The sequence below is a fragment of the Enoplosus armatus genome, chromosome 5 (genome assembly GCF_043641665.1).
Source record: "Enoplosus armatus isolate fEnoArm2 chromosome 5, fEnoArm2.hap1, whole genome shotgun sequence".
Taxonomy (NCBI): domain Eukaryota; kingdom Metazoa; phylum Chordata; class Actinopteri; order Centrarchiformes; family Enoplosidae; genus Enoplosus; species Enoplosus armatus.
In genome coordinates this window covers 12,181,717-12,197,177 of record NC_092184.1, presented here as the reverse complement: position 1 = coordinate 12,197,177, position 15,461 = coordinate 12,181,717, and the positions used below count along the sequence as shown (strand labels likewise).

The following is a 15,461-nucleotide window of genomic DNA, read 5'->3' as shown; positions in this document are numbered from 1 at the left end:
GGCCTACCTGTACCTGCCTGTAAACTATTTCATAAATAAAACTTTGAAGTCATCCCGCTGCCTCCTGTTCGCACTTGGGTCCTTCCCGTGTTTTCATTCTCCTTTACGTGTACGAACTGACCAGCCAAGGTCCCAGCAGATGAGGGATTTGCTATGGAGGAGCTTAATGAGGCGACTCACAATACCCTGTGCCTTTTGAACTGCTGCAAAAAACCCTCCACTATGGAACAGAAGGAAGCAACCTTGTCATTGGCACATGGGAATTGTCTTCCAAGACTGGGATGCAGAAATAGCTCCCTCGATTGGTGGGGGATTTTCATCAACCCTCCTGCTTCCTGGCCTTCAAGACTATTTCCCAGCCTGCTAGCCTCCCACCTTCTAGCCTCCAGCCTCCTCCTTGGCCTGCTAGCCTCTAGGCTCGAGCCTGGCCTACACCTTATGCTAACAACCAGCCTACACCTCGGTCTGCTAATAACCAGCCTGCACTCTGCCCAGCCTCCATGCTATGCCCAGCAGGAACCCCAGTTGGCCACCCTGACCTCCAGAACAGTCCCATCTACGTCGCCAACCTTTGGACTGACCTCCAGAGCAGTCCCGTCTATGTCACCGACCTCCAGAGAGTTCCTGTCTATGGCACTGTCCTCCGGGTCACCCTCCAAAGCGGCTCTGCCTGTCTGCCAGTCTCCTCCTCATCCACAAGAGAGGCTCTGCATTTCCATTTTTCATCGCTTATCCAGGTCCAAGTCATGGTGGCAGCAGGCTAAGCAAAATAACATGTCCTTCTGCCTAGTAACGTCCTCCAGCTCTTCCTCTGTGCTGCTTCAAGAGTCCACCTGATCGAAAAGATACGGTTGCAGATCTGATGAAATGACTACATAATTGACCTTCAGCATATGGTGTTCTGGTACCATGTACACACTTGAACCACCTTATGCTTGTATATGTTGTTTGTTATTGACAGTCCCTGACTAGCACAGATAACAACAACCACTCCAGTCCATATAAGACATGCTGTTCCTCCCAATCACACACTTCAAGGTTTCTCCGTCATTGCCCATGTGAGTGTTGAAGTCCCCCAGTAGAACTATGGAATCCCCAAGCGGTACACTCTTAAGGATCCCATACAGGGACTCCAAAAAGGCTTGCATAAGCAAGGACAGCAGTCAGAGCCTTTCTCTCAGCAACCTTCAGTCACATAGAGGCGACCCTCCTTGTTACGGCACTCTGCTGGGGTCTCATTGATTACCCACACCTGCCGAAAATTTTTCACCCTGGCCATCTCCAGAAATGGAGGGATTCCAGATACTATCCAGGAGTGTGGTTCCAGAGCCAGAGCTAGACATAGAGGTGAACCCAACTATTGCTAATTTGCTCCAAATTAGGTTTGGAATTGTTCTTAGTCAGACCCCTTGCTCGGGACAGATTTGCCATGGGTGAACCTACCAGGAGTTATAACAGAGCTCCATGGGTCATGGGGGTACACAATCCTCTCCACTACGTTAAGGTGCCCATTCTAGTAAGGGATGGCTATTTCCCAACAATTAGAAATTTCATGATTGGGAAAAGCAATTGGAAGAAAAAATGAGGGTAAATGGATGAGGTCTAGGTTTCCTAAAGAGTGGCTGAACTCACAGCATCTCTAAACCTAAAGGGAAAAGTACCACTGCCCTGTTCGAACTGATAAATTATTTTTAAAAACACCCTCAACACTCACCAACATTCATGCCATTCATGTGGCTGCCAGTACAGCTGCATTAAAACTCACTTTGTGCCTGAATGGCCTGCTCCATTAATGTTCTGGATTAGTTTAACATAACATTGTGTCATTGTACTGAGAACTGTTGAATCCTGTTCTTTCTTTTATTTTTCGTGTCAGATTTTTATCTAGTTTTCATGTGCACACTGTTATAATTGGCTATGTTTCGAGCTATCATGTATTCTGATTCTGTATTTCTCCACTGAACCTATGATCCTGTTTTGTACTTTTCTACTGAGCACAATGTACGTCCTTGAAGATAACATGACTGGTTAGAACTGGTTTTCATACCAGGAGATAGCTGAAACTTCTCTATTCTATCAGTTAGGTTTGTTATTTTAGATACACGCCGTACCAACAACATCCACACATGTTTTATTTCAGTAAGTCCAACCTCTGTACAGGGCAGGCCCAGCCCAAGAAGATAAATGTGAATCATTTTCGGACATCGGGGCTCCTTCTGACTGAGATCCTGCGAGAGCTCTGTCACTTCGAGCCAAGCGCTGCATTTACTTTACCTGTGACCGAAATAAAGTTTACATCTGTGAACTGAACATTGCCCCAGTTTGTTCTTGGGCTTCCAACTAAAGCATCGGGCTAACAACACTATTAAATAATAACATGAATAGGAACTGAATATTTTGACACATTTTGCGAACAGAAACATACTGCTGTTGCATCTTTCTTTAATTTTTTTATTTTTAACATGATGTCTTTCACATCTTAAATACTGTTGGACAAAAAAACTTGAATTTATTCAGTGCTATTCTTATTGAACACAAATTGCAAAACGGGTCACATGAGTTTCAAAACATTAACAGTTAAGGCATTTGTGAATGTAAATTGGTGACATGGCAAGACAGGAGTTTGCAAACATTTTGACAATACAGTTTATGGCAATATAACCTGTAATATGCTATTCTATAGAGAACTATTCAAAGAGCAATGGTTTTATCACAATGTCAAGACAATTCAGTGCCACACATTTTTGTTATGAATTTTAATTTCATTTATTCACTTTATTTTGTACTGTCAGCACATGATGGGATTTGGGAAAGAGACAATAACGTTAAAAGGACATTCACAAGATTACATTGAAATTAAGAAAATATTTGATGTAAAAAGACATGAAAATATTTAAATCAACTAGGTGTGACACGTGAATGTGTTGAATGTGCACAGCATAAGCTCTCTACTATAAGCTCCATCTTTGTCTCACTATATCCAAACTTCAAATGGCCTAGGATTGGTTTTTGTTCATTAAATGTTTCTTGGTATTCTTCTCTGGCTTGAACAATATGATAAAACACTTTGGAGCAAATATACACAATATTAGTCCAAAACTGGAGGCTAGAATGGCAAATATCTCTACAGCTACAGTAAATTTCCCTGGAGAGCTGACATATGCTGGGATAAAGGTGATCCAGACTGCACAGAATATCAGCATGCTGAAGGTGATGAGCTTGGCTTCATTATCAGGTAGTTTCCGGGCCAGAACAGCTAATACAAAACAAAAGACAGCAAGTAGGCCTATGTACCCGAGCACAGCCCAGAACCCAATAGCTGAGCCTAATGCACACTCCAGGATGATTCTCTCCTTGTATAAGGTTAGATTTTTCATTGGAAAAGGGGGGCTAACAACCAACCAAATAGTGCATATTAAAACTTGAATGAATGTGAAAGACACTACAGTCATTCTTTGCTGTGGAGGACCAAACCATTTCATGACATTACTACCTGGGAGTGTAGCTTTGAAGGCCATTAACACTACTATAGTTTTTCCAAGAACACAAGAGATGCAGAGGACAAAGGTGATTCCAAACGCTGTGTGGCGCAGCATGCAGGACCACTCAGATGGTGCCCCAATGAAAGTTAGTGAACATAAGAAACATAGAGTCAGGGAGAAGAGCAGCAGGAAGCTCAGCTCAGAGTTGTTGGCCCTGACTATCGGGGATGTCCTGTGACGAAAGAACACAGCCGCTGTTACAATGGCAAGACAAGCACCACCAACTGAGAATGCAGCCAGGATGATTCCTAGGACCTCGTCGAAGGAAAGAAACTCTACAGGTTTGGGGAAACAAGTGTCTCTCTCTGCATTAGGCCAGAACTCCTTGGGGCAAGGGAAACAATCAAGGGAATCTGAAAAAATAAATCAAAAATGTTTTTTAGCAATCGTTAACTTGATGTTGTAGATATGCATTATAAAAGAACAATACCTGTAGCATTGCTAATCTCCCCCTCAGGACAGGGTATACAGTCATAACAGCAGATGGGTTTTCCTTTTTGCAGCACTTTACGAGCTCCTGGAGGACAGCTGTCAGTGCACACTGACACAGGCACCTGGCAAATAAATAAAAACAAACTCACACAGATTCAGGTGTGCTATGCAGCTTTTAGGATTAAAGGATATGTTAACATGTCTTTTTCAAAACAATAGTCACATACCAAAATGTGAATTGAAAGTGTTATGGGTCACTGTAACCATTCACCCTTTTAATACTGACTGTGAAGAAATCCTTTCGCTTCTATGTAACTGCTGGGGGACAAAATCCACAGTACTTCTTTATGTAAAAATGCATTCAAAAAGTTCAACTGAAGCTAGAATGAGGCTTGAGCTCATTAGAGTTAGACAAATAAATTTGATCTCTTCCCAAGGTAGTTGTTTTAGTAGAAAATTCCTCTTTTGGTTACCATCCCTCTGCTACAGCTAAACAAGGGAGCACTTTCTCTGAAAATATAAAGGGGAATTTAATACTGAAAATACTGTAATTTTGGAAGACACCTACATTTGTTTATCTGCTGAATTCTCAATACCTTTGGTTGAATTCTGGATGGCATTTTTACACAGATGAGGACTGTCAATGTTGGTTCCTCATCTCTTACTTGGAATTGTATTGGGAGTGGATCTTCACATCCAAAAAGAAAGAACAATTACAGCAACTAAAAACTCTTTCAAGGTACATGTGCTTTAGGGCTCCTTACTTGTGTGCCACCTTCCACCCAGGTGAGGTTCCTGTGGACACGGAAAACCTGGCCCACCGGCAGTGATGCATCATAGTGCCCTACTGTCACCAACTCAATGCTGCCACTCTCAGTTTTTTGCCAGTTAACCAGCTCATATGTGGCCACAGGATCCCCATTGGCATCAAATGACACATCATAACCATTTTGGGAAAAATTTATTTTCCTCAGCTGAGAAAGTACCTGTGAGGATAAAGTAAAGTAAGACAGTGAAGGAGAGAAAAGAAATAGTGTCAAATAAAATTGATATTTTTCATTTAATAAAATGTACATTATATCAAAAAAGGCATTGGGGTGATCACTTATTCATTTCGACTGACCTGTTTGGACTCTTGTGTCCTGACATGACACACTGCATTATGAATAGCATGTGCTATTGCATAAACAGCCTTGTACACCATGTTAGTTATTCGGAGCTGAGATGTGTCAGTGTACGGGCTCTGGAGCGTCTCTATGTCTTCAGTTCCATCACACACACTCTCGTCCGTGGCTGCACCTAAAAACACGAAAACAGAGGCAGGTGTTTTTTGCCTTGACAATGATATTACATTATTTCCACTGCTAAATGTGACTTTCATATTGTTTTAATTTATTTGCAAACATGATTATTTTACATAACATTTTAAAGCCGTGTTTTGCAGACATGCCTTTATCTATTTTTCATAGCTGCTGTTTTAGTTTGTTTCAGTCCTTTTTTTATCTTTTATGTACACCAACTCACATTAACACAAATCAGTCAGACAATTAGTCACATTTGTAAAAGGAAAAAAAAGTACACAACTTTTCCTTTAATCACCAACTGACTTGCTTTTAATGTGATCAAAATGAAGACATCTTATATAACTGCCAGTATAATAGCCTAATTAGATCTACATATACTGCTGCTAATACATGCTAGTAAGGTTTTTAATCTTTATTCAGCTTGGTGGCTTGGATACAATCTATATACTGTGTGCTTGTGTTGAGGATTTCAAAAGTTCATCCAAAATCTTTGCCAAGATTGCAGAGTGCCTAAACTTGACCACACAATGACTCAACTGTGAGTATCATCCAAGTTTAAGATCAGCACAATTTTCTCACTTTTTCCCAGCCTGCAGTTGAATGAATCCTCCCAGAACTCAGTCAGCACTGGAGAGGCAGCAACTTTAGGGGGAGAGAGATCCAGCAAGAAGTCTCTCAGACCTGGGATGACAGATTGCTGAATGCCAAATCCAATGGCTCCAGCACAGAAGCTGAACCTCAGCATGTCTGGGTCGGTTACCCAGGACTCACTTCCTATCCACTGGCGAGGTGGAGAAGGCTCACGCGACAGCTCCTCCAGCAGGATCCTCATGTCTCCAGAGGCTGCAAATGCCACAACGACCATAGCTGTCGACCTGGAGAGACATATTAGTGAATTATATTATATAAAATATATATTATAATAATATATATATAGAATGAATGGTTTCAAATGTGCATAAAGGTAGTTGAATATAGATAATTGGTGTGCTGAATGTACAGTATTGGTCTCAATGATTCTATTTTCGTAACAATATCAGTGATAAATATGAGGGACATAAACATGATTAAAAGAAGACACATTTCCAACTTGACACTAAGATAATAAAACAATCTTATATTTGCCTAATCATTGTTGTGGTTTTGTGTGCAGAAGGTCAGAGTCAGCACAGGGAACAAAAGCATAATCAGTGATGTAGAAACCTGCGGATAACATCCGCTACTCTCTGGATCCTGCTACGTGGGTGGGTCCGATAGAAAGATTCAGAGTATTCCACACAGATCCCCTCCTTCTGTGCTGCATCCAGGAAAGACGCCATGCCGTTATTGCCATAGTCCGAATCCGACCGGACAGCACCTATCCAAGTCCAGCCAAAGTATTTTACCAGTTTGGCCAGTGTGTCAGCCTGGAACTGGTCACTTGGGATTGTTCTAAAGAAACTCGGGTACTGTCGCTTATTGGACAGGCATGCACATGTGGCAAAGTGACTCACCTAAAGGAAAACAGTGCAATTTAACGGGACACACACACAAAAGCAACACTGGTCTATATTATTTATATCATATTGTATTTACAATACATTTATATTTATAATATTTACTTGAGGAATGTTAAAGGACCCGATGATACGCGACATACTGATGGATAGCGTAGACCCAGACTCACCAACGATAGCCATCACCATACCAGATTGTGAGCAAATGTTGCCGGTGTAAAATATCGGGTCCAGGCCATTTGAAAGCTGGAATGCCACATGTACCGCTACAGGCACTGAGGCGCATGAGTCATGGATCTGATAACCAAGCTTGATGCCTGGCAGCAGCTCCGTGCTGTTGTTAATCTCCTCGATGGCAAAGACCATTGCGCGCGAGAAGCGCAGTTCACGGGAGTCAATGCTGCACACAGACAATCATGTCACTGTTCAAATTTACTTATGATAAGAATTTTTACTGTAATTAGTTACACTAACTAATGGGAAATAGTTATGGACAATAATTGCACCTGTGAGCCAAATGTACATCAAAGAGTTACTGACCAACAAAATTCAAAACATATAGATAGCAAATCTAAAAGTAAAACTGTGTTTTTATCCAGTTAAATATTTGTAGAACGGGTTTTAAACAAAACTATACTTACAGTTAAGAAACCAAAAAAATGCTTATTTTTCATCAAGTCACTTTCTACTATTTTTGTGAAAACAATACCTGCAATTTATATGGCACAAAATGTAAAAGAGAAAACATAGACGTTCTGTTTTTTAAATTTTCAGTACACAAAAGATTTGCAACAGGATGTACATCATAAAATTCAAAACATTTCTTTCCCCACACAGTCTAACATCCTCTTATCCCCCACTTCTCCCTCTTACTGACCTCCCTGTGCACCTTAGTGGCTCAGGCATGGTGGTGTAGTTATGCTTCACTGTGTGCACGTAGTTGTGTATAGAGAAAACACCCCCAATAACGTAGTCACCATCCAGTGAGAATGCAGGTAGACGAGTGGTACCCTGGAGCTTACATTTCACAGATGAGGCCTTAGTGTCGACCCCAGCACCAGTCCTATCCTCTGTAAGCCCAGCTCTTTGTTTCAGACCATCCCCAGAACCATTCAAGGCTAGAACTGAGTTGAGCTCATACAAACCCAGAGACAGGATCAGGCCAATAAAAAGAGCTGAGATCTCCATCCCTCAAGTGTCTGCATGTGGGTATACTATATGTGTCTTGTCTGGTTTATATAGATTTTCAGACAAAATCTTCCCTCCTTCTACTGTACGTCAGCTTACTATACATCAGAGAGAGGATGCCCTTACCCAATACCCAATTACCCAAAGTCTTCGGGTTCCGTGTACAATTTAATCTCTATTACGTGTCCTTGTCTCTTTTTTCCTCTTGCAAAGTTATTATTATTGTAAACACCAGATAGCTTCCAAATTTTGTCCTACCCTTACACCTTTTTTACTTTGTTTTAGCTCACATTTAATTAATCCTAACAAATATATATATAATTTAATATGCTGCTTGTGGTTTACTCCCCCACCGCACAAGATCTCTTAGCTCTTTTAATCAACAAGTGCCACAATCATATAAGCACAAGCAAAATAGGCGCATATATTGTATTAATCATGTTTTCTTGCCTTCTGTGTCATTGCCACTGAGCAGCAACTCACTCAGTGACTGTGCTTTGTGCTACTGGGTTAGCTCACTGAACGAGAGTGTGTTGCTGAGTTGAGTCTCTGACTCGTTCTTCGGTTCAAGGAGTGTGTGCAGAACGAACTAGTTAACTCAGAGAGACTCTCGACAGAGTCAGAAGTTAATCTGGCTCTTATGCACGACCGCGCATATACCACACAGAAGCAGGATTTTTGATTCACTCCCGTTTGCAACTCCACTCATTCCTCTTTAATAGTTGTTCCAAAAGAACAATTAATGCGGGAATCTATTCGGGTTTATATCTGATATCAGTTACCAGACTGGAAGAACTCTGGAGTCAGCAGTTCAAGAGTGACTTCCCTGAGTGAAGCTGGAGATGTCCGGAGAGGATCTTCAGTCTCTTGACATGGCCTCATAGTCAGCTAGGGACATTACAACATCGCCCTGCCACTGAGGAGGAAGGACATGAAGATGCCCAACAACCGTAAGGTAGCTGAGCAGCACACTCATTAAGGTGGACGTTCGTGAAGAATCCAACATTCCACAAAGAGTGCTCAGCATTCTTAGGTGGCCTCATTGAAAAGGGCTATACCGTGAAGGTACCCAGCAAAGACCCGAGCCGTGACGATGGTAAAGTGTGGTACCTGCAGCGTTACAGGGTTCATCACCTCAAAAAGCAGAAGCTCTATGAGCTGTATGTGGAAAGGGTGGATTCAGACACACCAAATGGGTAAGCAACAGCAGGGCCATATTGTCTGCTATCCCTGCAGAGGAGAGGGCAACAGAGGTTAAAAACCTGGACCTGGATTGGGATGCACTACCTGTAGAGAGGGCTTTGGGAGTTCACTTGTGTACCCAGTTTGAAAGTTTCATGTGATGGACTTAATCCAGTCCTCCACGATGGCATCCCCCGAGTAAGAGGAAGACTCAGCAGGGCCACCATGACTGAGAAGTCAAAGCAGCCTGTGATCTTGGACCTTCACGTCGCAAAGCTGATCCTCAGAGATATCCACAAGAACTTGGGTCAGAATCAGAATCAGAAACGGTTGAAGTATTGGCGCAAACTCTAGCTATAAGGAGAATCCTAGCGAAGTGCGAGCCTCCGTTTACCAACACTGGAGTGGACTACTTTAGCTTGTTCAATGTAAAATGTGGAAGAAGTACTGTGAAAAGGTAATTTTTACATGTCTGGCAGTAAGGCTAGCTAGGTGGAAACAGGTCCAGAATATGGCAGACATATTCTGGAAGCGATGGACAAGAGAAAATCGACCACAGCTGCAAGAGCACCACAAGTGGTCCCGTCCATCTTGCAACTTTTCCATTGGAGACATTGTGTTTATCATTGACGACTCAGCACCACAAAACTCCTGGGCCATGGGAAAGGTCATCCAGAAAGTCCCAGACGAGTTTGGGCTGGTACGTCAGGTCCAACTCAAGCCCAAGACCATCACACTGGATAGGTCCATCACGAATATTTACCTGGAAGGTGAATGAGGCAGTGTTTTTGCTGTCTTCTATCTAGGTGTTATGTGCTGGTAACGTCTGGCACCCTGTGTAATAGTTGAGGTAAACGGTAAATTAAGCAATACAGGCTGCTTACCAGGATGAATTTAATTTCTTTGGCTCCACATGTTGTATATATTTGGTAATTGTGTCCAGTTAAGAACCCAATTAGGGGCCGAACATTTGAGTTGTACTGAAATATAATGAAAACAGTAATAATTTTATCACAATGTCAAGACAGAAGTTAGTGCCACACATTTATGTTATGAATTTAGATTTTATTAATTCACTTTATTTTGTACTGTCATGATAGGATTTTTTCTCTGTAAAAAGAGACAATAACATATTAAAAGGACATTCACAAAATTACATTGAAATTAAAAAAATATTGAATGTAAAATAACTTATTGTACTACGTACTTGTAAATATTTAAATCAATTAGGTGTGACACCGCGATTGAATGTGTTGAATGTGCACAGCATAAGCTCTATACCGTAAGCTCCATCTTTGTCTCACTATATCCAAACTTCAAATGGCTGAGGATTGGTTTTTGTTCATTAAATGTTTCTTGGTATTCTTCTCTGGCTTGAACAATATGATAAAACACTTTGGAGCAAATATACACAGTATTAGTCCAAAACTGGAGGCTAGAATGGCAAATATCTCTACAGCTACAGTAAATTTCCCAGGAGAGCTGACATATGCTGGGATAAAGGTGATCCAGACTGCGCAGAATATCAGCATGCTGAAGGTGATGAGCTTGGCTTCATTAAAATTATCAGGTAGTTTCCGGGCCAGAACAGCTAATACAAAACAAAAGACAGCAAGTAGGCCTATGTACCCGAGCACAGCCCAGAACCCAATTGCTGAGCCTAATGCACACTCCAGGATGATTCTCTCCTTGTATAAGGTTAGATTTTTCATTGGAAAAGGGGGGCTAACAACCAACCAAATAGTGCATATTAAAACTTGAATGAATGTGAAAGACACTACAGTCATTCTTTGCTGTGGAGGACCAAACCATTTCATGACATTACTACTTGGGAGTGTAGCTTTGAAGGCCATTAACACTACTATAGTTTTTCCAAGAACACAAGAGATGCAGAGGACAAAGGTGATTCCAAACGCTGTGTGGCGCAGCATGCAGGACCACTCAGATGGTGCCCCAATGAAAGTTAGTGAACATAAGAAACATAGAGTCAGAGAGAAGAGCAGCAGGAAGCTCAGCTCAGAGTTGTTGGCCCTGACTATCGGGGATGTCCTGTGACGAAAGAACACAGCCGCTGTTACAATGGCAAGACAAGCACCACCAACTGAGAATGCAGCCAGGATGATTCCTAGGACCTCGTCGAAGGAAAGAAACTCTACAGGTTTGGGGAAACAAGTGTCTCTCTCTGCATTAGGCCAGAACTCCTTGGGGCAAGGGAAACAATCAAGGGAATCTGAAAAAATAAATCAAAAACTGTTTTAGCAATCGTTAATTTGATGTTGTAGATATGCATTATAAAAGAACAATACCTGTAGCATTGCTAATCTCCCCCTCAGGACAGGGTATACAGTCATAACAGCAGATGGGTTTTCCTTTTTGCAGCACTTTACGAGCTCCTGGAGGACAGCTGTCAGTGCACACTGACACAGGCACCTGGCAAATAAATAAAAACAAACTCACACAGATTCAGGTGTGCTATGCAGCTGTTAGGATTAAAGGATATGTTAACATGTCTTTTTCAAAACAATAGTCACATACCAAAATGTGAATTGAAAGTGTTATGGGTCACTGTAACCATTCATCCTGTTAATACTGACTGTGAAGAAATCCTTTCACTTCTATGTAACTGCTGGGGGACAAAATCCACAGTACTCCTTTTTGTCAAAATGCATTCAAAAAGTTCAACTGAAGCTAAAATGAGGCTTGAGCTCATTAGAGTTAGACAAATAAATTTGATCTCTTCCCAAGGTAGTTGTTTTAGTAGAAAATTCCTCTTTTGGTTACCATCCCTCTGCTACAGCTAAACAAGGGAGCACTTTCTCTGAAAATATAAAGGGGAATTTAATACTGAAAATACTGTAATTTTGGAAGACACCTACATTTGTTTATCTGCTGAATTCTCAATACCTTTGGTTGAATTCTGGATGGCATTTTTACACAGATGAGGACTGTCAATGTTGGTTCCTCATCTCTTACTTGGAATTGTATTAGGAGTGGATCTTCACATCCAAAAAGAAAGAACAATTACAGCAACTAAAAACTCTTTCAATGTACATGTGCTTTAGGGCTCCTTACTTGTGTGCCACCTTCCACCCAGGTGAGGTTCCTGTGGACACGGAAAACCTGGCCCACCGGCAGTGATGCATCATAGTGCCCTACTGTCACCAACTCAATGCTGCCACTCTCAGTTTTTTGCCAGTTAACCAGCTCATATGTGGCCACAGGATCCCCGTTGGCATCAAATGACACATCATAACCATTTTGGGAAAAATTTATTTTCCTCAGCTGAGAAAGTACCTGTGAGGATGAAGTAAAGTAAGACAGTGAAGGAGAGAAAAGAAATAATGTCAAATAAAATTGATATTTTTCATTTAATAAAATGTACATTATATCAAAAAAGGCATTGGGGTGATCACTTATTCGTTTCGACTGACCTGTTTGGACTCTATCCTGGTGAATTTGTCACACTCAGCTGTAGAATTTGTGTCCTGACACATTGCATTATGAATAGCATGTGCTATTGCATAAACAGCCTTGTACACCATGTTAGTTATTCGGAGCTGAGATGTGTCAGTGTACGGGCTCTGGAGCGTCTCTATGTCTTCAGTTCCATCACACACACTCTCGTCCGTGGCTGCACCTAAAAACAAGAAAACAGAGGCAGGTGTTTTTTGCCTTGACAATGATATTACATTATTTCCACTATTAAATGTGACTTTCATATTGTTTTAATTTATTTGCAAAACATGATTATTTTACATTACATTTTAAAGCCCTGTTTTGCAGACATGCCTTTATCTATTTTTCATAGCTGCTGTTTTAGTTTGTTTCAGTCCTTTTTTTATCTTTTATGTACACCAACTCACATTAACACAAATCAGTCAGACAATTAGTCACATTTGTAAAAGGAAAAAAAGTCCACAATTTCTCTTTTAATAACCAACTGACTTGCTTTGTTTTAATGTGATCAAAATGAAGACATCTTATATGACTGCCAGTTAAGCAACTGCTTGCTTGTGTTGAGGATTTCAAAAGTTCATCCAAAATCTTTGCCAAGATTGCAGAGTGCCTAAACTTGACCACACAATGTCTCAACTGTGAGTATCACCCAAGTCAAAGATCAGCACAATTTTCTCACTTTTTCCCAGCCTGCAGTTGAATGAATCCTCCCAGAACTCAGTCAGCACTGGAGAGGCAGCAACTTTAGGGGGAGAGAGATCCAGCAAGAAGTCTCTCAGACCTGGGATGACAGATTGCTGAATGCCAAATCCAATGGCTCCAGCACAGAAGCTGAACCTCAGCATGTCTGGGTCGGTTACCCAGGACTCACTTCCTATCCACTGGCGAGGTGGAGAAGGCTCACGCGACAGCTCCTCCAGCAGGATCCTCATGTCTCCAGAGGCTGCAAATGCCACAACGACCATAGCTGTCGACCTGGAGAGACATATTAGTGAATTATATTATATAAAATATATATTATAATAATATATATATAGAATGAATGGTTTCAAATGTGCATAAAGGTAGCTGAATATAGATAGTTGGTGTGCTGAATGTACAGTATTGGTCTCAATGATTCTATTTTCGTAACAATATCAGTGATAAATATGAGGGACATAAACATGATTAAAAGAAGACACATTTCCAACTTGCCACTTTGATAATAAAACAATCTTCCATCTTATATTTGCCTAATCATTGTTGTGGTTTTGTGCGCAGAAGGTCAGAGTCAGCACAGGGAACAAAAGCATAATCAGTGATGTAGAAACCTGCGGATAACATCAGCTACTCTCTGGATCCTGCTACGTGGGTGGGTCCGATAGAAAGATTCAGAGTATTCCACACAGATCCCCTCCTTCTGTGCTGCATCCAGGAAAGATGCCATGCCGTTATTGCCATAGTCCGAATCCGACCGGACAGCACCTATCCAAGTCCAGCCAAAGTGTTTTACCAGTTTGGCCAGTGCATCAGCCTGGAACTGGTCACTTGGGATTGTTCTGAAGAAACTCGGGTACTGTCGCTTATTGGACAGGCATGCACATGTGGCAAAGTGACTCACCTAAAGGAAAACAGTGCAATTTAACGGGACACACACACAAAAGCAACACTGGTGTATATCATTTATATCATATAGTATTTACAACACATTTATATTTATAATATTTACTTGAGGAATGTTAAAGGACCCGATGATACGCGACATACTGATGGATGGCGTAGACCCAGACTCACCAACGATAGCCATCACCATACCAGATTGTGAGCAAATGTTGCCGGTGTAAAATATCGGGTCCAGGCCATTTGAAAGCTGGAATGCCACATGTACCGTTACAGGCACTGAGGCGCATGAGTCATGGATCTGATAACCAAGCTTGATGCCTGGCAGCAGCTCCGTGCTGTTGTTAATCTCCTCGATGGCAAAGACCATTGCACGCGAGAAGCGCAGTTCACGGGAGTCAATGCTGCACACAGACAATCATGTCACTGTTCAAATTTACATATGATAAGAATTTTTACTGTAATTTCATTACAGTAACTGATGGGAAATAGTTATGGACAATAATTGCACCTGTGAGCCAAATGTACATCAAAGAGTTACTGACCAACAAAATTCAAAACACATAGATAGCAAGTCTAAAAGTAAAACTGTGTTTTTATCCAGTTAAATATTTGTAGAACAGGTTTTAAACAAAACTATATTTACAGTTAAAAAACATGCTTGTTTTTCATCAAGTCACTTTCTACTATTTTTGTGAAAACAATACCTGCAATTTATATGGCACAAAATGTCAAAGAGAAAACATAGACGTTCTGTTTTTTAAGTTTTCAGTACACAAAAGATTTGCAACAAGATGTCATAATCATAATTGATCATAAAATTCAAAACATTTCTTTCCCCACACAGTCTAACATCCTCTTATCCCCCACTTCTCCCTCTTACTGACCTCCCTGTGCACCTTAGTGGCTCAGGCATGGTGGTGTAGTTATGCTTCACTGTGTGCACGTAGTGGTGTATAGAGAAAACACCCCCAATAACGTAGTCACCATCCAGTGAGAATGCAGGTAGACGAGTGGTACCCTGGAGCTTACATTTCACAGATGAGGCCTTAGTGTCGACCCCAGCACCAGTCCTGTCTTCTGTAAGCCCAGATCTTTGTTTCAGACCATCCCCAGAACCATTCAAGGCTAGAACTGAGTTGAGCTCATACAAACCCAGAGACAGGATCAGGCCAATAAAAAGAGCTGAGATCTCCATCCCTCAAGTGTCTGCATGTGGGTATACTATATGTGTCTTGTCTGGTTTATATAGATTTTCAGAC

At 41.3% G+C, this 15,461-nt stretch overlaps 2 protein-coding genes across 2 annotated transcripts; both read right to left on the bottom strand.

The window, feature by feature from the left end:
* Positions 1-2,996: 2,996 nt before the first annotated feature.
* On the bottom strand, positions 2,997-7,962 carry LOC139285171 (extracellular calcium-sensing receptor-like). The gene is made up of 8 exons (XM_070905661.1): positions 7,652-7,962; positions 6,880-7,174; positions 6,482-6,771; positions 5,858-6,153; positions 5,098-5,273; positions 4,739-4,960; positions 3,973-4,096; positions 2,997-3,895 (listed from the first exon to the last, which is right to left on the bottom strand). The coding sequence occupies exons 1-8, from the start codon at positions 7,960-7,962 to the stop codon at positions 2,997-2,999; spliced, it is 2,613 nt and encodes an 870-aa protein (XP_070761762.1).
* A 2,498-nt stretch (positions 7,963-10,460) lies between these two features.
* LOC139285170 (extracellular calcium-sensing receptor-like) lies at positions 10,461-15,397 on the bottom strand. The gene is made up of 8 exons (XM_070905660.1): positions 15,087-15,397; positions 14,309-14,603; positions 13,911-14,200; positions 13,280-13,575; positions 12,576-12,781; positions 12,217-12,438; positions 11,451-11,574; positions 10,461-11,374 (listed from the first exon to the last, which is right to left on the bottom strand). The coding sequence occupies exons 1-8, from the start codon at positions 15,395-15,397 to the stop codon at positions 10,461-10,463; spliced, it is 2,658 nt and encodes an 885-aa protein (XP_070761761.1).
* Between the last annotated feature and the right edge of the window lie 64 nt (positions 15,398-15,461).